Source organism: Sturnira hondurensis, unplaced genomic scaffold, assembly GCF_014824575.4.
Source record: "Sturnira hondurensis isolate 20B ecotype Veracruz unplaced genomic scaffold, ASM1482457v3 Scaffold0000780, whole genome shotgun sequence".
NCBI lineage: Eukaryota > Metazoa > Chordata > Mammalia > Chiroptera > Phyllostomidae > Sturnira > Sturnira hondurensis.
The window spans coordinates 7771730-7795042 of NW_028073411.1; the positions used below are offsets into that span (position 1 = coordinate 7771730).

A 23313-nucleotide genomic window follows, 5' to 3' on the forward strand; every position below is an offset into this window, starting at 1 on the left:
ACAGGAGAGCCAAAATCGTCTCTCAGGTTCAATTGGGGAACTAAAAAATCCAGTCTGTTTAGACGAGGAAGGTCAAGAAAAGGAAATTGCAGCAGGAAAAAAAATCATTACTCATAAGAAAAGATTATGTCCTTATGAAACTTTTCTAGCTGTATTTCCAATAATCTATGACTAGTTTACATTAAGTTTACATACTGAACATGCTTTTATCATGAAAATACACAAGAACACTTTTCAAGATACATTACTGGCAATGTTGCTGGAAGTTTCTTAAAGTGGAAGGTATTCTCCCACCATCACCACCACACCGGGGATTCAACAGGCACTCAAACCAGAAAAGGAAGTCTTAATTGTTTAATGGATGTCCATATGCGTATTTTAAAGAGGTCCAGTGCATTAGCTAATCTTTCAAAATGAGCCCTAAGCTAAGTGAGATAGCTTGAATCCTGTTGCATTTGAGTGGAAAGCTTGTTTGCGGAATATTGAGGGATCTTTCCAACTCATTGAACAACCCCAAGGCAGAAGGATGTGATATTCTTTAGGGGAGAAGTTAGAGCTGTCAGTAGAACAGAAGACACCAGAAGGGGAGAAAACCCTAAAATTAACAGAGACACTAAGTGTCACACACCAACCTTGTCCACATCTGTTGCTCTATCCTCTTCTCATTTATTTTTCAAAATCTAGATGAGACTTCTCTTTTCAATGGAATCTTCTAGATGATGCCAACCACACGATGTCTTGCTTCTGTCTGTCTTGCTTCTGTCTAGCTCCCATTCCTCCATTGAAAGGAGGAAATGTATCTTCTAGAAATTAATTTTTTCAACTTCTTAATGTATCATTCTGATATCCCCTTAATTAAAGGTTAATAATTCAGAAACAATGAAGAACTATGAGACTCAGGCCAACATTGTTTGCTTCCCAGACCCTTTGATTGAAAAGTCAGTTCTCTTCTTTGTATCTCTTTTAAGCATCAATAAAATAGAAAGATTGGAATATGTAACCTTTAAATGATCTCTAAATGTTTATATAAATATAAACTAATAATCTTAAATTGAGATTTGACTTAACTAGTTTCTATACTCATTGTTTTTTCTGTCTGTATTTTTGAAAGACAACATATAGGTAGGTAAATCTATCTAACTTTAACATTTTCCTTAACTTTATTAGTGAATATGTGTAAAGATTTTAGAATAGTGACTGACATTCATAAGTTCTCCCTAAATGTTAGCAGCTATAATTTGGGAAGTAAGTCAGGTATAAACCCTGGTTGCACCCTCTATTGAATGTGACTTTTTAAAAATAATTTAATCTCAATGACCTTTCATTTTTATTTTTGAAATTGGGATACTTTTGAAATTATTCCAATTATTTTGAAGTAGGGATAATAATGCATAACTCATGTTTGGAACAAGAGGAAGTGAGTTTGTACACGTAAAGTACATAGCATGGCTTAGAGTTAAGTCGGCAGGAAAGGATAGCTTATCCTTCTGATATTCCTCTCTTTGGTGTGGAAGACAAAACTTTGCTGGACACCCCTTACAATCAATGTAAAGAAAGGGGTGATCTTGGGAAGGAGGAGAAAAAGCCAGGGCATACTTTAATGCAGCACAGGGGACTGGGGCTTGCAAGCTCCCTCAACAAAGTGACAGAACTGTAATCTGGAATTCTATTAATTAGTTCATTAATAGGTCTCCCCAGTTTTCCTAAATTTGTCAGAAACTCTTTGATGGCAGTATTACCTTACAAAATTCGTGCAAAAGAGCTCATGGTATCCTTTGAGAGCCAGGAGATCCTACAAATGGAGGCAACAGGAAGAGTACTGAGTACAGTACTACTCAGTACAGTAGTAGTAAAAGGAACTGAACAGAAAGGGAAAGGCTGAGCCGCCAAGACCTCAGCGGATGGATCCCACACTGACGCCATCGCCCTGAAGGGAAGGCCTGCCTAGAACCAACAAAGTCTTATCTGTGGGTATTTACATGAGTTTTAAGGATCTTTGGGATTTCTTTCCTGGAAAATGGGTGTGGCAATTAAAAAACCCTTCATTTAACTCTGTAAATCAAGAGATTAGTTGAAAAATATTTGCTGAAATCTTCTGAGGGGTATTAAAGGGAAGAATGGATTTGGGAATTAGACAAAGGAATATTTGAATTCAAGAACTATTATATTCTAGCATGGGACCTTGGTCAAGTCACTTAATTTTGTACCTTAGGTTTTTGTTTTTTTTTCCAATAAGATGGTATTGCAATTGACTTGACCTAATTAATCCCTGTAACTTTCTTTTTAAACTTTTGACTTTCTATAGCTTTACGTTGTCAGGAATTTCAGAGAAATGTTACTTAAGACATATTTTCTGATCAGCTGCTGAGAATTGCGTCCCCTTGCTTGCTGACACACAAGCGTAAACAACACGTGTTAGATGGGCAAGTGGATAGAAACTTGATGGGCAAGTTAGGTTGGGCAGACTGATAGAAAGGTATCTTCCATAAACATTTTATAGGAAATGAAATGCTCTAATGAAATTAGAGCCAAACTGGTGGCCTGAGTGTATTTCTGGTGCCCAGGGAAGAAAAACTGCCTGTAGGCGGGGTTGATGAGGAAGTCTTCATGGGGAAGAGAAAGGAGCTAGACCCAGGAGCAAGGAGGAGTGTCAGGGCCACTGAAGGACAAAGTCACTGTCACAAGCATGTGTTCGCAATATAGTCTTTCCTATAAGTCAGCCTTCAGTCCCCACTTAGGTCATCAGAAATGGACCTTAAGAACCAAAAGTGCTGAGCTGCCCGTGCCCAGTCCTACAGGTGACACTGGCACTGAGAAATAACATGGAGCCAACAGAGGTGACTGTGCTAGTCACTCGGACTTGATTAATTTCACTCAGCTTTTATTAATGCAGATTCACTCCAAATCCATAGTAACCTAATAACAATACTAATCACTCAGAAACAATCAGTATCAACAGCACAGGGGATAACAAGCCCGACTCCCAGAGTGTTAGTCCACAGGTCTGGGAAGTAGCATGGTGGGCAAGGGAGCCGTAAGCATCTTACAAGGAAGGATCTCTGGAGCCAAGTGAGCAGCAAGGCAGATGGAGTCCTCAGTCCAGCAGGGATGAGCCTCCAGAGGCCGATGTCAAGGGAGATCAGCGTGGCATTGAGCAGCATCTTGGTGTGTGGAGCTCAGCCGTCTCAGCATGGCTGAAGCTCGCCTCAGTTATACCCTTGAGAGTGGTGCACTCCACCCTTCTGAGTCTTTTGGTAAGTAAGTGGCTTGGTATACGTGATGGCAAGTGGGGAATATCCCCGGGAGCCTATCTCTGGGTGGTCCTGCTCTGCAGACACTGTTCTGGTCTTGTATGTAGGTATCTTCAGTATGTCTCCTTGCCAGATATGTCTAGTGTGACCTAGGTCATTTCCTTGTTAAACCAAAGTGCCATGGCTGATTGGCAGCCATCCTGGTTGATCGAGTGACGAACCCAAAGTTTGTGTGTGATGTACAACTTCTAAAAATGATAAAAGCCTCCATTGATGATGGTGACCTCCTCCAGAAAGTCTATTTCCTGTTACTACCACCGACCTTTCTCCAAGGGGAGCTGATTTTCCCTTCTTGTGTTCCCAGTATTCCCTGTAAAGCCTTGTCTTTAAGAGCTGGTGCATTTATGGACCACATTCAATTTTATGCCTGCCTCTGTTTACCTGTAAGTCTCCAAGGCATAGGTTTGGGCATTATCTGCTATTTCATCATTTTGGATCATTCTTAGCTCATAGTAGTAGCTTAATAAATGTTGATGAAGAGCTGAATGAATGAGTAGATACTTATTGTCTAGCTTTGGCAAGGAAATTAGATTCTTTATACTTCCGTTTCTTCTATAAAATGAGCTGTGGGGGTGAGTTAATTATTGATAAATCATTATAATACTGACAGGCACACAGTTCTCGGTAAATACTTATTATTCTGAACACATTGAATTCCCAGGATTCCCTTTAAGTGGAGAAATTTAAGGAAAGCATTAAAGTACAATAGTATAATTGCATCTTCACAAAATAAAAACTCTTTTCAGAGAGGGTAAGTGTCTTGCAGAAAATTACACAAGAAGAAAATTAAAAAAAAAAAAAAAGAAATGTCCCTTTTGCTGGATCTAAGATAGTCCCCAGAAGCCCTGTGTTCATCAGTTCCAGGGGCTAACAGTCCTTTGCAAGCAGGGTGCCCATTTGCCCACTAACTCTCTTCAGTATTACTGTGGGGCTGGGCTTCAGAGGCTTGGAGGTAACAGGCAGCATGGTGAAGCCAGCGTGGTGCTGGCACAGCCCAGAGTCCATCCTATGCCTGGGCTGTTTGCCTAGTTTGGCACCAAATACCCCAGGGGATCCTCTGGGACAGCACAGCCCATGCCTCCCTGATAAGAGTCACCTAGTTTCTGGTTTTAAGAACACAAACTCCAGGATCCTCTGAATCAGACTCTAAAAGAGTGTTTTCAACAAGCACCTGGGGTGATTTTTATCAGCAGGGAAGTTTGTGAAACCTTGCTTTAGAGACAAGCTGAAGCGAGACTTCAAAGGATGCTAGTGGTACCTTTCAGGGGGCAGTTCCTCAAAATCAGTGTTCTTACAAGGGTTCTCCTCTCCCCCACCCTCCATCCATGCTTGTTTGTAAACATAAGGACTGAATCAATTCCCCATGTGTCAGCCAGGATCAGAACAGTCCCAGAAGAGCAGCAGGTGTGTTTGTGTTTGGTGGGGGGGGGGGGGTGTTGTGGATGCTTTTCTGTGGCAAAGGCACTGAATTATGGAATTTTTGCTCCTGCACTTTCCTCCCTAAAGCTGATTACTGGCTTCCACGGGAGCTTTCTGAAAGGGGCTGTAGTCACCAGTCACTGAAATTGGTGTTTTCCTAGCATCCCAAGAGGGGTCTGAGCTCTCACAATGCAAGCTCTGGGAAGAGACCGCAGCTGCTAAGGCAAAAAAAAAAGGGGGGGGGGTCACACGCAAGCTTCCCAGGCAGCAAACTAGAGCAGAGACAGCCCTGCGCAGCGCCGTGTTGCTTATTCAGCGTGGAGTGCCACCGTGCTCTCCAGGGCAAGTTTCCTGGGAGTGTCCCTTCTCTCCACCCTCACAGCAAAGTCTCCAGCTCTCCAACAGATGTCTCTTTCGCAGCTCTGAAGTCCGAGTACTCACTGGCAGCAGCAGCACCGAGTCCCCAGCGCGCTGTGGTTGGGGGACCACAGCAGGCAAATGCCAACATCAGCATGAGAGGCTGGACTGCAGCCCAGCTCAGTCCTCACCCCGGGTGGCTGCTGCCTGGCCCTGCGCTTCTGAGAGGAGCTGCTCACTTTCTCCCCTCAGGAGTCTTTGTTCCAAGCCAGATATTGCTGGGATTCTCACATTAACTCCCTCCACTCCAAAGGGGTCCGGAGGCTGGGATGCTCTGCCCTCCTGAAGGATGTTGACTCTCGAGTGGGAGTCCGAAGGACTGCAAACAGTGGGTATTGTTGTGATTATATGTGCATCTCTGAAGCTGCTTCATTTGCTGGGACTGATTGATTTTTCCGAAGGTAAAGTGGTCGCTCCACTTTAGTGTGTGTGCCGTTGGGCAGGTCTGGTTCAAGAACTGGATACAGGCACTGCAGAAGTTGAGGCTTAATAACCAATGTGAAAGTTTTAAAATATGCGTGCTTGCCTAGTAACGTACCGCTCGTTTCTGTTTACCCAGGTATTGGACGTTGGGAGGGAAGGGGTTTTGCATCATTATCTTTTTATCTGAAACCTGTGGGTATTTAGGGTGATATCGTGGGTTAAATATATTTCCTAGGTGGGAAGTGAGGATTCTTTCCTGTAGGGTGATGATACAGGTTGATTTTTGGTCGCCAAGTTCATGTCAGCTGCCACTCCTTAAATGTCATGAGTAATTCTGTCATCTGGAGCAGTACCTTGATTTGTGAGTGAAATATCTGTGTGTGCCTCATTAGTTAGGAGGCGTGGGGGTGGAGCTGGGTAGTTGGTGATGATATAAAATGGGTAAGCTTTTGGCTTCAAGTTGAGTGACTGGATGCTTAGCAAAAATGTGTTTTGGATGCTTAACCTACAAAAATGTTTCATGTATATTTCCCAGTGAGCCACTTTGCTCATTTTTCTGGGAACAAATAATACACAGAAGACAGCCCTGTTGCTTGCTACCAATAAATATTTTATCTGCCTAATATTAACTTTATTTCCCAAGTCACTTTTATTATTTAAAGATGAAAGAGAAAAAAATGTTGAGTAACTTTGCATTCACAATGTGTGTGTGTGTGTACACACACATTTTTTTCATGAAATAATTTTTCTCCTGAAGTAACATACTTTGAATCATTTCTGTCATTTCATGTCAATTTCGCACCCAAGATCTCCCCTCTTCTCAAGTGGAAGAATGGGGTTCCTGAGACACTTTCTAATGTTCCTTCCTAGTAAGAAAGTGATCTTTCATTGCCAAGTTTTTTAATGAATATTTACTTCTCCTGTTGTCTGTCATGTTGGAAGTTGGCAGAAATATTTAAGGCTGCCTGTGCTACAGTCTCTCTAACTAAGACCTGATAGCTCAAATGATATCATCTCAAACCACATCTGGTGTACAGGTTGTTTCTGGTACAGTGTTAGTAATGATCAACGTGTCTTATCTTCAGAAAGTCCTTTGATGCTACAAAGTGGGTTCCTTAGGTTCTAACTCTTTAGTCCAGTAGAAGAATGTAAGAAGCTGTCATGTAATTTTCATACCTTCTTTTAAGCAATCTCTGACAAATTCTGTTTAGGCATACATGAGAATAGTATTGTAATGGAATTAAATAAAGCCTTGGAAGTTAGTTTTGTCCTTTTCTCACATTACACAGTAATTTTATTTACTTCCTGGAAGAGAGCAATGCAAAACCAACTTCTCCAAGTGCTATACAATAATCTGCATTATTTTGAGGCTCCTGCTTCAGTACACTCGTGTTGGTGTCAGAATAAAATACAGGTACACTAACTTTAATTTCTGTGAGTGGAGTAATTTGCTTCTGTTTTATTTTGTCACCATAGTAGTTTTTGTGCTCTGGACTCGGTTGAGTCACAGCCCCCAACTCTAGTGCGCTGTACTCAAGTTGATGAAGTGGTCTGCAAAGGAAACCACCATGGCGGGGGTGGGGGGGGGTTGAGGAAGTTAACTTTCATGGTGCTGTCAGATAGCACACAGCTCTTTATTGCCAGTGTTGGTGATGTGGACACTTAAAGTCAAATGTCCTAAGTTTAAGACTCCTGCTATTGACTCAGCTTTTACTCTTTAGGTCCTGTTTTATGTCACTTAAAGTTGAAGGTTTTCCGATAAGAACTTCCAATGTGATTCCCAACAACAGGAGAAGTAGACTTCCCCAACTAGAATCATAGAATTTTTAGCTAGTCTGAAACATCTTTCCTGGGCTGGATATCCATATTCATACCCAAATAATATCCATATTCATATATGGATATGAATATTTCCATATATTTCAGTATACACACACATATATATAGATGTACCTACATATTTATAGGTATTATGTAAAATGTGCAGAAAGCTAGGTAAACTGGATTCAATGTATAATCCTTGATCATGCTAAAATACAAAGATGCAGATTATACAATACTTGAGGTACAACCTATATATATATTTTTTTTTTGACAAATGAGTCCTTTTTTGTTCTGAAGTACATGTTAGAACATGGTGGTCTAGTCCATCTTTCTCATTTGACTTTGGAAATAACTGCAACCTAGACAGACTAAGTGGTCTATCAGAAGGCAAATGAGCTGGGGCAGAGGCAGGGCCAGAACCAAGGACTACTGAATTGTATGTGCCATTCCTGCTACAACACTCTTTTTATTTGTTCCTCTTTTCTAACATTGAGAAAGAGGATTAATGAGGACATACATGGAAAATTTGGTGAATTTCTGAATTCCTGAACTGTCCACTAACACCCTATGAAATATTTGAAGAAAATGCAGTTATAGGAAATAAGGCCACATAATAGCCACTTAATTTCTACAAGTCTTTCATCCCAACCCAAGTGAGGAAGCCAAGTATGGCATATAATCAGGCTAAACCAGGCCACCAGCTGTTATCATAGGGACAGGATTAGGACAAAGACAAACAAGTGGTCTTCTGACCACCTTTTCTCTTAGGTGCACTGAATTTTGACCATCTGTGACTCATATTTAATACCAATGAATGACCAGTCCAAGTAGAATTCAGTAGCGAGACCAATAAGATCATGGAAATTCTGGCTAGGTCCCTGTCTTTGTTTTCTCAGATTATGTCACTTAGACTTTTTGATCATCAGGCAAGTAGAGGAACAAGAAAAAAGGCCGTTAAAGAGCAAGGCATAAAACATTAGATTATCAAGTCCTTCATCTTTTCTACCTGAAAATGATAAAACGACCAACAAGAACCACCATAATGTAGATTACTAAACTTTTCAATGTCACTACACTGCCACCAGATTATGGTCAAAATAAGGCCAGGAAATTAGCCTTTCCTTTGGGGGGAGAAGCGAAGATGGTGAGGCCCAGAGCAGAAACCTGAGCTTCTTTGAGGCAACATTCAACTTGTATACTGTTCTCGTGAAGCAATGATTCTTCACTGGAACTACTGTAGAGTATTTTCCCTAGTGTGACTTTGCGCATGGATTAATTTAGAAAACACTTCGGAACTATTGGAATGAGAGGGTTCCCATTAGTGTTGGGATAAAGCATTCTTACCTACATGTTATCATCTACAGTTGTGGTGAGAATTAGCTATGGAGAAAAAAGAGTTAAGAGAAACATTTGTGCTCTTACTTAAATTAGATTCCAATTTTGATAAAGCCCTTTTTATAAAATAATTCTCTTTCAATTGAAATTCAAGGGTTAAGAAGCAAAAGAAAATTACAGAAAGGATTAAAATGACTAATGGGATTTTAATATAATGACTAGAGGTTTTAAACACATTCATTTATTCATAAGGGGAATAGAAAGAATATTCACCAGATTAATCTCATTATTTTATAGTTTAGCATGAACTGTATGTCTTCCTAAATTCTAAATACCATATTTTACCATGTGTAATGCACATTTTTTGCCCAAATTTTTCAGGGAAAAAAATTATACATGGGTAGTACCAATTCTGTATCTATATAAATGCTTTTTTTGAAAGATTTTGTTTATTCATTTTTATAGGAAGGGGAAGGGAAGGAGAAAAAAGGGAGAGAAATATCAGTGTGTGGTTACCTCTTGCACGCCCCATGATGGGCACCTGGCTCTCAACCCAGGCATGGGCCCTGACTGGGAATCGAACCTGTGGCCCTTTGGTTCATAGTCTGGTGCTCAATCCACTGAGCCACATCAGCTAGGGCTATATAAATGTTCTTAATTATTTTATTTATTCTTATGTGTTAACAGTGTAACCCTGGAAAGTGATAACAATATGCATATACAAAATAATATGATAATATGATATTCAGTTTTGTTTCTAAATATTAAAAATAAATAGATAGATAAATAATTGAATTAAAACATTACAATGAAAGTTTTCTTTCTGAAAGTTTGAATCCAAAATGTGGGAGTGCATTATACACAGCAAAATAAAGTATGTGCAGGGTTCTGTGGTGGGCATGGCCTGAGAGCGCTGCATAGGAATGTGCCCTCAGTAAGCTTCCCTTCTAGTAAGGGAAGCCAGTTACCAAATAGACAGAAGGGATAAGTGCTTGGCATAAGCCCGAGAGGTAGCAGGTAGAAGTGCAGATGGAGTGGTGCATTCTGGAAAGGGCTCAGGGGAGGGCTTCCCGGAGAACAAACTGCCCTATAGGACCTTGCAGTGTGTGGAAGCTTTCCCAATGGGAGAACACCTTTCAGGCTAAGCAAAGAGCTTGAATTATGACCTGAAGGACTGGCAGTAGGTGGCTTCCGTGGATCAGGGTGGTGGTTTGTAGCACATGGAAGTGGGAAATGGTGAAATGGGAGATGTGGCTGAGGCACTCACTTGGGAAGCAGTGGGGCGGACAAGTGTGGTAGGTCGGTCAAACTGGGAGCATGTTAAAGCTCAGAGGTAAGAGGATGGAAGCAGAGGCTCCAGTTATGCTTTTGGAACAATTCAGCTGAAAGCTAAAAATCCATAAAGTACGATTGTACTTTCCTCAATAAAATACTTAGTGCAAATGGTCAATTTCTAGTTTTTCCATAAACTCATGTTTCACATAAGATCCTTGGTCTGCACCTGTTCTAACATGGCATAATTGTATTTTATTTCAGAGCAACATGTTTGGCTTTAAATATATTTCCCATGAGAAAAGAAAGAAATGTGGGACACACAGAGGTTCTAGCTATAGATACAGAAGCTCCATTTAAGGTGGGAGCTGTGAAATTCTGGTGGATATATCTCCCTTCTTACAAGGTCTATAATTATGCTGAACTATTTATTTTGGAAAATTATATACATGAAAAATATAGCGAATAGCATAAGGAACTTTTGTGTACCCATCATCCAGCTTCAATAATTCCCAATAGTTTGTTGTTTGTGTTTTATTGATGGCTTGCACTGAAAATTAGGGTTTTTTTATTGTATAAAGTATGCTGGGCCCTCTGCTAGGCCCAGGATACAAAAATGAATTAAAGATAGTCACTACGCTCAAGGAACTCTCAGCTGTAAAAGAAGATGGGGAATATAAACAAAGAACATGCAATACATTTGACTGGATAGATAGATACAAGTCAGGCTAAGATATATATTTTTAAAAAGAAAAACAATTCAGTTCAAGAAGAAGAGACAGAAGTGATCCAAGGTGACTCTCTGGAGTAGGTGGCTTCTAAGCTGGGACTTTATGGGTGAAGAGAAGTTTATTGAATTCAGATGACAGAACTGAATTCGAGGCACTTGGGCAAGTTCTACATAGGAACATAGTATACACTGTGGAATTCCAGGAACAGTAACCGATAAAGGTTAAAGGAGAATTGATACAGTTTTATTCCTTCTTCTTGATTACATAATTAACCCATTGTCTGGCACAACACTGGGTGTACAGAAGGCACTTGCAAAACTGTGGCATGAGCATCATTTACTCTCATTCAGTGAGAGAGCCAGTGCGTTTCTACTGAAGCTACATGATTAAGGGACTCCTGTGTCTCTTTCAAGTTTCCATGGTGGCCTGGCACTGTTGATTAGTAGATTATGATTTTTTACTCTTTTTTCCCCACTGCTAAGATTTCCCATCAAAGTTAGAGATACCCACACTCCAAAGGCATCAGGGCCAGCTGTTCGTTGGAACCCGATTGGCCCTGGGAAACAATTTCAGATGAGACATCCCGCAGCGAGGTGGAAAAGCCTAGCTTTAAATGGACTCCAACTTGGCTGGGAAAGTAGCTCTTTCCATTTCACAACTAGGAAAAAAGACCCTTAGGTTTCTGACTAAAACTGAATTAATATGTGTTACGCTCCTGCTATATGCAGGTAAACAGTGGACATGAGGGTGTTTTACGGTCCTTAAGAAGTTTTGAAGTAGTGAGAGACCAAACAGTTCATGAATAACTAAGACAAGACTCAAAGTGTCTGGTGAGAAGAAGCAAGGTGTTTAGCAACCTCAAAGAGAAGAGCCAGCCCATCCAGTTGGAAGACATCAGGGAAGGGTGGATGGAGATGGTGACAGTTGAAATCTGAGGATCTGAAGGATCAAAACACTTTAACAGGTAAAGACTGGGAGCTAAAAAACAGAATTGAAGCTGTAATTTTTAAAAGCAAAGCAGTTTTCTGAAGTCATTGTTTGTAATCAGATTGATTCTACAGAGTCCATTAATCACTGTAAGATATCAAGTTTCTGCTCTGGACCTGCCAATATGTTTGGTACTGACTGGTTTGGGGACTATTCTTTTTAGTTTTGCTTACTTTGGGAGTCCATTCTCCACCCCAGCTGGAACCAGAGAGCTGAAATCTTAGAGAGGAGGCATGAGTGTACATTCAATGGCTTATACATTTCAATGACCTCTAGCCAAAGACCACAGAAACACACCTGTTTTTGGAACAATTTGGCTTTGCTACTCTTTGCAGAGAGGGAGCATACACACCATAGAGAACTGTGGGGCATCTCAGTAACAGGGTGTTAGAAGGAATTTATGGGATTTGAGCTTGTGTTAAGGGATTTATGATTTAGGAAGTAGGGCTTGGCTCTGGAGGAGATGAAGTCAAAAAGCCAGGAACATTCTATGACTGGGCATCTTAAATAGTATCTATAAGTAGTGAATGCTAAACAGAAGCTAAAGCTGTAATTAACAGGGAAGAAAGCTATATTAGCTAGAATGTGGACTATCTGGTTATTTTTGTGGTTTAAACACAGTTTATGTTTTTGTCTTGATCAATCATAGGTAGAGTCATCTGGTCTGATGTTGATATTTTATAAAATTGCTTATATCCGATAAGAGAATGCTGAGGCTTCGGTGATAAGCCAGGGCATCTCCCTCGGGATGTCACAGGTGCTTTGTCCTCACACACGGTGAGGAAGAGGGCAGATTACGGTGAGAGGCAGGTGTACAGGCCATACAGCAGACAAATCTGAGTGTCAATCCTAATCCTTAACTTTAAAAAAGTTACTCAACCTTCCTGAACTTGAGTTTCTTTTTCTGTAAATTAAGGCTAATAAACCCAGCCTTTCAAGATTGTTGTATAAAATGCAAAAGTATAAGTGAAATATCTTGCTCAGTGCTTGGAATATAAACAGGAGCCAATAAATTTCTTTCTTGTAATTATGTCAGGATAGGATAATATGTTCAAATTCTTTGAGTTCTATCAGTGGTTCTCAAACCTTACCTGGTATCAGCATCACCTAGAAGACCTGTTAGAACACACAGATTGATGGGCTTCGTCCAGAGAGTTTCTGATTCAGTGCAACTAGGTGAAGGTCTGGGAATTTGCATCTCTAGTAATTTCTCACCTTTGGCTGCTGCTGCTGATCCACAGACCACTGTTTGAGAACCACTGAGTTAGATAATAAATCTGAAAGGCCAAACCCCTGATGTTTGCAATATGCTCTTCACTGAGCTCTTTGGCCCCTGCAGAACCTCATTCTAATTATCCAACTTGTTCTATAGTAAGTATTTTAGGCTTGTGGGCCATGTAGTTTGTAGTCAAGACTCAATTCTGTCCTTGTGGCACAATAGGCACACAAATGAGTGAGTGTAGCTATGTTCTGATAGTTATTTGTGGACACTTAAATATAACTCTCATGCCATTTTTATGTGTCACTAAATAGTATTTTTAATCATTGTAATTGTGAAATAATGCTTAGCTCAAAGGCCATACAAAAACAAGTAGCAGGCTCAATTTGGTCTATTGCTACAACTTGCCAACCCCCGTACCAGAGTTGGCAATAAAGAAACCCATCAAGAAGAGGCCTCCAGTCGGCAACATATTGCCTTTGGGAAACTTATCCAGATGTTTTTTTGAGCCCTTGGTCTCCCTGAGTGGATGAGGGTCTAGTGCCTCCTTTGGAGTGGATGGAATTATCTGCTCAGTTAGCAAGTGATTTGAATTACTGAGCATGTGTTTGTTCAATAAAATGTCTTTCCTTTCCCTAATCCCACATGTCTAGGCCAGTTGAGAGGGTTGTTACATACACTAAGCCATCCACGTGATTTTGTCATACAGTAAGTAATGCTAGAGCTAGGCAGAACAATTTGGGTCATCCTGCCACCAATTTTCACTTTAGGTTTTATTGCCTCTCAGACAAGATGGAATCATTTCCTCTTCTCATTAAGGTATAAACCCTTCTCTAGTGGGTGTGTTAAGGACACATTTCAACTGTTCAAAGTAAGCTGGTCCTTAGAGTATTGTATTACACTGAGCCTTTTGTGTTCTCCTGAAAATGAAAGATATATAAATAGTGGGGAAGTTAATGTTCTTGGAAGTGAAGCAGATCTGAAGTCAGTTCACAGTTCTGCTTTATACAGGCCACATGATTTTGGTCAAAGATACATAACCACGCTGAACTTCAGTTCTCTCATATACAAAATGGGGACAATAACAGTACTTACTCGGTAAGATTCTAATGAGAAGTAAATTAAGCACTACTTGTTCAAATCATGCTTAGCACAGTGCCTAGCATACAGGCTCAACAAATGTCGGGTGTTGCTTATAGTGTCAGTGTTATTTCTGTCTTTGATCTTCACATCCATTGTACCTGTTAGTAAACACGGTCGGTCACTCATGAAATTGTCCATGAAGTAAAGCTTGTGGTCTGTGTACCTGCTGTGCTAGTAATTGGGAACTTAAATGCATAGTGTTGGCTAAGAGGGCCTCACATACAAATAAACATGTGAACAAATTGATTTAGTAAATAGTCCTGGTTTCACATTTGTGCAAGGATGAGGAGGATGTAAAACAGACACTGACCACTCCTATTTAGAGGTGGGAGGCGCATCAGACAAATACTCATTAAGGTGACGTTTGAGCTGAATCTCAGTGATACATTTTACTCTAAGCATCACGCCTCCTTGGGAAACACTGATGCTTGATGAAACTTACTTTCACATTTTCCAGGATATGTCATGTTGATCCCAGTTTCTAACTCCTGGCTCACATTACTCTCTTTTTTTCCCCACAATGCCTTTTCTTACCCAAATGCTGCTCATATTTTCCCACTTGAGCTCAGATCAAAACTTACCCTCTCTTATATAATATCACTTTTCTTCTCTGATCTTACTTCACAGAGTCCTAAAATATGTTGTACGATAATGTAGAACTTGATAATAATAAACCTTCATGCACCGTTCCCCAAATCACTTCATTTGTGTTACTTCATTTTCTTCTCAGCTAGAAATAAGGAACCATTCTACCTCCACACAGAGTAAATTTTCCTTATATTCCCACAGTGTCCAGAGCAGTACAAGGTGTATCCCAGAGGCTGAACAGATACTTATCAGTGGGTGTGTCAGCTGCAATTTGATGGATTGTCCATTTGCATCAGTATATTTGTCTTATTTGAATCCTATCCCCATCCAATCTGCCTTATTAGTGCTACAAGAGAACTTCCTTAAAACATGAGGGCTGAGCTTATGTTCAAAATTCTTCTGCCTCATCTACAAAACAGAACTTCCATGTCTCTGCATGTGGTACAATGGATGAAGATCTGACCAGTGCCTACCTGTCCCATCCATGGCTGGTCACATCTCCTCTGCCCACCTTCAGGTCCCTAAGCACCTCATGTTGCCTCCAGCTACCATTCTTTTGCATATACTGTTCTCTCTTCCAAAATTCCATCCCTTCCTCTTGTGTTTGGAGACATCTTTTCAACCTTCAACTCTTAGTTTATATTTTTTCCTTCTCTGAGAAGCATTTCTGGTCTTCCTCAAGCACAACTCTGTTCCTGAGGCCTTGCTTTCTTTTCCCCACACTCTCCTGTGCCCATTTTATGCTCTAGCACAATCCCACCATCCTTTCCCAAGTGCTCCAGGTTTTTTCATGCTTCGTGCCTTTGCTTGCAGTACAAATGTGCCTCTTCCTAAAATACAAATCCCATTGGTCTTCACCTGATTAACTCCTCATTATCTTTTAAGCTCAGCTCAGGATCTATCTGTTCCAGAAATCCTCCCTTAAACCACCTCGTTGGATTAAGTGCCCATTTCTATTACCCCAAAGCACTCAGTCTTAGCACTTCAAACGACATTACATTTTTGATTTCTGTGTCTGTCTCTTTCAGGAACTTCAAGCACCCCGTAGGCAGAGCGCTTATCTCTATATCTCCTGTGTCCTGTAGGTGTGAGTGGGTGGATGGGGAGGTAACAGATAGGCACATCTGTTCAGAGGTCCTGGTACTAAACTTCTCAGAGTTTCCATGGAAATTTTGAATCAGGATAGTTTTTAAACATTTCTTAGTCAGTTTCTCAACCTCAGCCCTATTGAGTCAGATCATTATTCTTTTGCCAGTGCTGCCCTCTGCGTTATAGGCTGACTGGCAATATCCTGGGACTCTACCTAGCAAATGCCAGGAGCTCTCTCACCCAAATCGTGACAACCAACATTGCCTTTGGGGGCTGCTGAATATCCCAGGGGGAGGAGGGCAGGATCACCTCCCTCCACATTGAGAACCAGTGGATTGAGATATGGTCAAACACGACTGGTAAACCTTTTTAGGTACATACATACATATATCATTGGGCAGAATTTAAGTGCAAAAACAACCTAGCATTATTGAAAATCACTGAAAACCAAAACTGAATGTTGAAATAGGTTATGTTTTTTCATGACAAAAATAATAACTAATCATTATAGAAAGTTTATAAATATAGAAAAAAACAGAAATATGCAGAAAGTGCCCCTAGTTTCACCATTCAAAGAATAACCACCAGTAATATTTTTTAGAATAACCACTAGTAATATTTTTATTTAAATAAATACATTCAGTTTGTTCTACATGTAGATTTGTTTCTTTAAACTTACTAATACTGCATGTACCATGAAAGTTTATTTTGCTTTAAGTTCAATATTAGGGTATAAGCATTTTTTTTGTTTTTAAATATTTTATTTATTTATCTTTAGAGGGGAAGGGAAGGAGAGAGGGAGAGAAATATCAATGTACAGTTGCCTCTTGTGTGTCCCCTGCTGGGAACTGGCCTACAACCCAGGCATGTGCCCTGACTGGGAATCAAACCGTGATCCTCTGGTTCTTAGGCCCACACTCAATCCACTGAGCTACACCAACCAGAGCAGGGTATAAGTATTTTTATATTAGAGTACAGATCCTTCAAAAATATTTTAATGCCTATGTTATATTCTATAAATTATATACTATAATTTAGTTATCCTGATTCTAGGACATATAAGTTATTTGCTTTTTTTCTTAGTACTTGAAAAATTCTGTAATAAAATCTCTGTGGGTGAAGTCTTATAGATTTAGAATTATGTTCTTAAAATGGGGTCTTAGAAGAAGAATTAATAGAATAAGAGAATTAACTGTTTCAAGTCCTTTGGTGTAAATGTGAGGTCACTTTCCTTTCCAAAGGGTAACACACATTCGCCTGCTCCCCTGAAAGGTAGGAGTGCCAAGTGGTTTGTGCTTATTGCACTGTCACTCTGTGCTATTAGGGGACAATTGGAAGGTGGACACCAAACACTATGTTGGCTGGCTCATTGTTCAGAGACTCTGTCTCAGGGCTGGACTGCTAAAGTCTCTTAAACCAACCTTAGGAATCCTAATTTTGTACAGACATGAAATTCACATTGTAGCTTGAACACGGTCTTCCTGTTCTGTTCTTTTGTGGACCAGAATACACTCCCTTCACAAAATGGTCTCAGCCCTTCGTGGATCATCACACACATCCCAACCACCGGGAATGGTGCTTAGTGGGAATCAGGTTTTGACTGATAGAGAATAAATGCCACAGTCTTTCACTAGATGAAGTAATTGCCGGGTCCCTATGGATTTCGGAGGAAAGTTGTCATGCGTAAAACCATTGCTGTACACACCCATGCTTCCTGAGCCTGAGTAATAGTTGCATTTCACTTAGGTGAATTTAAACTGCAGGGAAAGAGAATAGAGTCCTTTTTAGAGGCATGTCCACGTACATCTCAAGTAAAAGTCTGACATATTTTGTTCATGTGACAAAGTATGGAGTAAAGAATCATAGGTATTTCGAATAGGGAGATGTGAAAGCCTATCCGGTCAAATTATCTCATATTATAGGTCATGTCAGTGAATGAATCATACAAAGTCCCTTCATTAATTCATGATAGAGCTTGGCTGTAGACATGGAATCGCACGCAGGTTAGGAGATGCTGAGCCTTGAAAATAGACAAAAAAATGTCAAATCCGGACCCTGAATTATGCTGGCTGTTCAAATCACCAAAACTCTCTGAACTTTAATTTTCTCACACATCAGATAGAGATCATCATAATGCCAACTTCATAAGTTTTCATAGATCTTCAGATTTGTAGAGTGATTTTGAGACAGAACAACTTGGAGACAAGGCACATACCATATTTTAACCTAAATTTTCTAATGAAGACTTCAGTCCCCCCTCTTCTTACATAAATCCTGGTAGAAAGAATCTCAAACTTGTGAACAGAGCTGCCAAAAACTTAATTTTTTATGCTGATTCTGAATATTTTATGTTGCAACTTATACAAGGTTGGTTTCTACCACATTTCAGATTGTCCATAGGTATTTTCTATATCCACTTTTATAAATGATAAAACTTGTTCAAAGGGGTTACATGACTTGTCTTGTCTACGAGCAACCAAATAGTAGAATGGAAATTTGCTATAGACTTCAAAAGCTAGAACTTCTGTTCTTTCCATATAACCTTCCATGCAAGCACTAAATCTTTTTTTCTAAATTCTAGGATAGGTAAAGAAATACTCTAACATTCCTGGATTACTAAAACTAAGGTAGCGTATTTGGAGTCAAGTACTTTTTCAGATATCCACTTGAGCAGAATTAAGTGACGTGAGCAACTTTATATGTCAATGAACTTGTGGTTATGAATGACCTGGTCACAGAAACTCTCTAATGAGTAAACAGAATATTGAAGACCTGGCAGCAGTGAGGTTAATTGGTTATGTGATTCCAAATTTAAACAAATTAAAGGAGAAAATGGATGATGATAAAATAATTAGAAGACTAAGTCACCTCAACAACCAAAATTCCACATCTGTCTTCACTCTCTTCAGACATTCTTACCTATCACTGGTGCATTGAAGAAGAAATTAGCAGAGGCCTCTGAATATCACCTGAGTGAAAGCAGGAGTAACTCCATCCTGTTATTGCAAAGGTTCAAGGTGACACAGAAGGAATTAGTCAAATACATTCTTTCATGACCATAGTGGTTGTGTAGCTAAAACTCTTTTTGAAAATATACCTCATTAAAAATTTGCACAATAGCTCTGGGTCTCTAATAAGATTTTAGACTCAAATTATAATGCTCAAAATGGCCTCATCATTGTTGTATAACTCTTTTACAATGCAGCAACAATTAAACTAACATATGGCTTAACATTTCATAGGTGCACTTGAAGGAAAATGCAAGATCAGCAAAGAAATGCTGCTGTTGCAAAATTTTGGTAAAGTTGAGAGTTGACCCGCCTAGCTAATGTATTTGAAATACACATTTTGCAATAATAGGAACTATTCTTGTCCATGGTTGGCTAAGGGGAGTAAAGAAATTTTTCTACAAGGACAGATCTCATGCTACCACATTCCAGAGGGACCTCAATATGTCTGTTTTTCAGGTAACAACTTCACTGTGGAATAATTATTTGAGGAAAGTTTCTCAGCTCCTTTACATAAATTTGCTTAAATTGGAAAGGATGGAAGTTTTTCAAGTGAATATGAAGGTAGCTTGAGACCTTATGCCATGACATCTATGCTACAAGTACCTTTTCCCCTCATTTCATTAACAGCGGTGTCAGTAGTAATTTTTTCTTACAGTGCCATATTCTTTGCTCTTGGACTTGGCTTCTGTGTTGCATAGGAAGACACAGAAAGTCTGCTGATTTATCAAGCGCATGATGGATTCTGAAATACCAAGGGTACTGGCCTGAAGCCAAACCCAGGTATGGGCAGGACTATAAGACAGGAATTGTCTAACTCTGGCTCTCCCTTCCTTGTCTGGCTTCTTCCTGAGCGCTCTCCTGGACATGGATCAGTGCTACCAGACTCACACTTCACTATGGTGGGAAACAGCAGAGGCCGATCTTAAGCAGAGGGTTAAAAGTTAAACTTCATTACGTTTTTATTTCCTTCCCTCTACCTTCTCTTTGCTTAAATAGAATTATTTAAACTTTGTCTTGAAATAAAGTAAATAAGTGAGGGATGTTCCCTTCTTTCCTAATTCACATGCTAATAAAGAATATTTATGTAATACGCCTCCTAATTAAGATCATCTTCCCTAATCATTTTCTAACATAATATTAAATGTCTTACTCTGTCAGAATTAAGATCCTTGACAATGGACTTGGCCCAATTCTGTATCATCACCAATTACTCCATATTAGCTGTTTTTCCTTTAAAGGCTAGAAAAATTGGATATTTTGAATAAGGCAAAAATGTTTATTTCTATGGTATCAACCAAGTGCAGTCAGTATTCACAACATTACTGCTCATGGAGAAAAAAAATGGAGTGAGCATCAAAATGACTCAAGATAATTTTTGTAACAGAATCTTAACCCTGAGTAGCTGGGGGAAATTATCAGAAAAAGGAATGAAGACCAGAGCACTCTATTAATTATAATAAAAGAAAATGCTGTTCTTGCTCAACTTTAGTATGAAGTACACTTTCTGTGATCGTGGGCAGAGCAATAATTTTTTCACTAGTGATTCTGTAGATTATAAAGGAAGATGATATCTGATTGTGAAATCTTTGAACCACATATTTTAACTATGGCTAGGACATACTTCTTAATTTTAAGGCAAAATCTAATTTTTATCCCTGTTAATGTATGGTGTGGCCAGTGGTAGACTAAGTATAGTGGTCAAGGGTGAAAAGTCAAAGTGGGTTTGAATTCTTACACCAGCATTTACAAGATGTGCAGATTTGGACAAGTCATTTCAGTTTTTGATACTCAAGCTTCTCTTATATAATGTTGCAATGCACTGTTATAGGATTCTTGTGAAAACTAAAGGCTAAGGACGTTATATAGAAATATGTAAAAAAGTACAGAATCAAGTAAAAATATTCTTTTATATTCAAAATTTACTAAGTGGGCAAATGTTTAAGAATGTTCCTTTTCCATAAAGTAAGTGATACCAAAGAAGAGCAGAATCTATTTTCACAAATAAAAAAATCTTTGATAAATCTTTCGTATTCATTGTCTTAGTCTGTTCAAGCTGCTATAACAAGTTACCACAGACTAGATGGCTTAAAAAACAGACATATGTCTCTCTTAGTTCTGGACGTCTCTGTAATATAAATGACATTTGCTATAACGGCAATTCTGTAGCGGTGTATGATAATACCTATTCAACCGTTTTTATACTAAGAGCATAACAAATTGGAAAATTACTTACAACAATTGAAAGATGTTTTTACAGAGACGTTTAAAAACCATGCTTTTGCCATACTCTGAACAAAAACTATAATTGAGAGCTTAGCTATACCCTTGTTCACCTTAAAGAAACGAAACAATGCTCAGTGGGCTGTTGACCCAAGGGCAGGACAGCGACTTGCCCAGCCGCTCCAGCACTCGCCCCTGTCTGAGTCCGCCGTGGCCTTTCTCCCCTGAAGTCACTGCCTGCTCTCTTCCATCCATCCAAGTCAAAACTGTCTTGAAACTCAAGCCTCATCACTTGATTTCTTTAACCTCCTCTTTCCCTGTGGCCTTTACCGCACAAAACCCACTCTCCTACTCTCCTTTTACTTGTTGTGCCTGGAGTGTGTCCGTTGCATCTCTTCTGTTCAGTAGAAGCTTCTTGAGCATAGCAAGTGTGCACTAATGTTCCTTAGTTACACATAGAACATTTAGCAGGTTCTTGGTACATGTACAATTTCATTAATAAATTAGTATTATTTAATCTGAAGAAATACATATAACAGGGTCACATGATTCCTGAGTGGAAAAAAAAACTAGTTTCCTGAATAATGGAAATACTAATTCGTAAAATATATGGCATATTATTTTATTATATATAAATCATTATGATGTACTCCCATTTTATTTTTGTCCCAACTTTAGATAAATGTATTTGTATACCCATTTCACAGACGCATAAACTAAAAGTTAGAGAAACTAAGTGAATTCCCTATGGTCTGTCAAAATATTCAAACTGAATGTTTATCACTTTGTTATGAATTCAAATAAGGTAGATAACAGATGAGTTGAATGAAACTTTAGAGATTTGAGTAAATGTCTTAAAGCTGAAATTGCAAGATTATTACAAATCATATTAACAGTCTACACATTTTGTATGTATTTTTCAGCATTTCACCGTGTAATTCTGATAGTAAGAATTTTTACTTCTAGTTGTTTTTCATTTTTTATTACATGAATAAAAGATAAAAGAAATAAATCTTTTTAGGCTTATTTTTAACTGAAATGGGACAAACATAGCTTGTTGGTTTCAATGTTTGCAGGGATGACCCATCTTGTTACTCTGGTGTCTGCCTGTGTTTCTGACATTAGCCTTTGTTCTGACTGTCAGGGGTGGGGTTTGAAGGAAGCCAAACAGATAGCATCCCCTTTACCCCACCTTGTTCTGAATGAAGAAGAACTAAGACAAAGGAGCTGCAAATGGAGGACAAGATGTTGTTGGCTGGAGAGGGAAGCCAGGTCGGAGGCTGGAGCTAGTGTGAGAACCCCATGGACCTGCTGATAGGTTAGAATCAGACAGACGCAGCCTCTCGGTCACAGGCAATGCTTCTGGGGATTGGACCCCTCAACTCATGGTCTGGGAAGGGTGGTGTTGCCCAGGAGAGACTATGATTGGAGGAGCAGGTCCAATTCTTGCTCCATGTGGGCCGTTTGCTCCCAGAAGGACAAAATGAAAAAACTGAGCAGAGCAGGAACATTATCTTTCCCAAATTTACCAATCAGATAAGTCATTCCTCAACAAGGAGGAAGGAAGTGAGGGTCAAAGGATTCCAGGAAGGTATAGAGAAGATGTGTTGTCATGGAAACCAAAGGATGGGGAAGAGGTGCCTTTCCTAACACTGACCTGTTGCTAATCTCCAAAGAGATTTGGGAGTTAAAGTAGCCATGTTGTTCATTTTAAAGCCACTGCTAATCAAAATGTGTGGAAATAATCACAAGTTGTGTGTACAGTGCATGAATATTTTCTTACACAGAAGTGGATTTTTTATGTTTCTTTTCATTGCATTTCAGGGACCACTATTGTCTGTCCCAGGGACCCCTGGGGCCTGAATCACCTGGGTGTTTGATTCTCATGCAACTTCTTGGTTATATTTTTCAAATTTATTTCTTGGGACTGGAACCAGCAGCTTGCATTTTAAACAAGCACTCAGGTGATTGCAAGGCAATTTAAGTTTATGAAATGCTAATAAAAATAGGAGGTATAGAGACCAGCTTCCATTATCTTAAAAATCTCAGTATGTTCCAAATGTACACTATTTGATCATTTGCAGTAATAGTTAGAATTGTTGTCCCTGATGAGTTTTTGGGCTATAATTTTTCATCAGACATCAGTATATTCACATCTGAAAACAGTAAGTGACTTTCAAACTCTCAGAAATGGAGCTCTTATGCACACAGAGAATTGTGTATGAACTGTGATAGCACATAGAGGCAGCAATCAAGTTGAATAGCTTTTTAGTTTAGGATGTTTTCTTAATTTGAGCTACCAGAGGTTTTAAAACATTCCCTTT

At 39.4% G+C, this 23313-nt stretch overlaps 1 protein-coding gene across 5 annotated transcripts in view; it reads left to right on the top strand.

Annotated features, from left to right (window-relative positions):
* KCNIP4 (potassium voltage-gated channel interacting protein 4) overlaps window positions 1-23313 on the top strand; it is a 926001-nt gene that overhangs the window by 742003 nt on the left and 160685 nt on the right. The window contains exon 1 of one of the 5 annotated variants that reach the window (XM_037045017.1): window positions 5157-5548. The exons of 3 other annotated variants lie outside the window; for them this stretch is intronic. In XM_037045017.1, the coding sequence (XP_036900912.1) occupies window positions 5437-5548 (112 nt within the window). In that variant the 5' untranslated portion in view covers window positions 5157-5436. Of the gene's footprint in view, window positions 1-5156; window positions 5549-23313 lie in introns of those variants that run through there. One more of the 5 variants, XM_037045029.1, reaches the window with a different exon arrangement.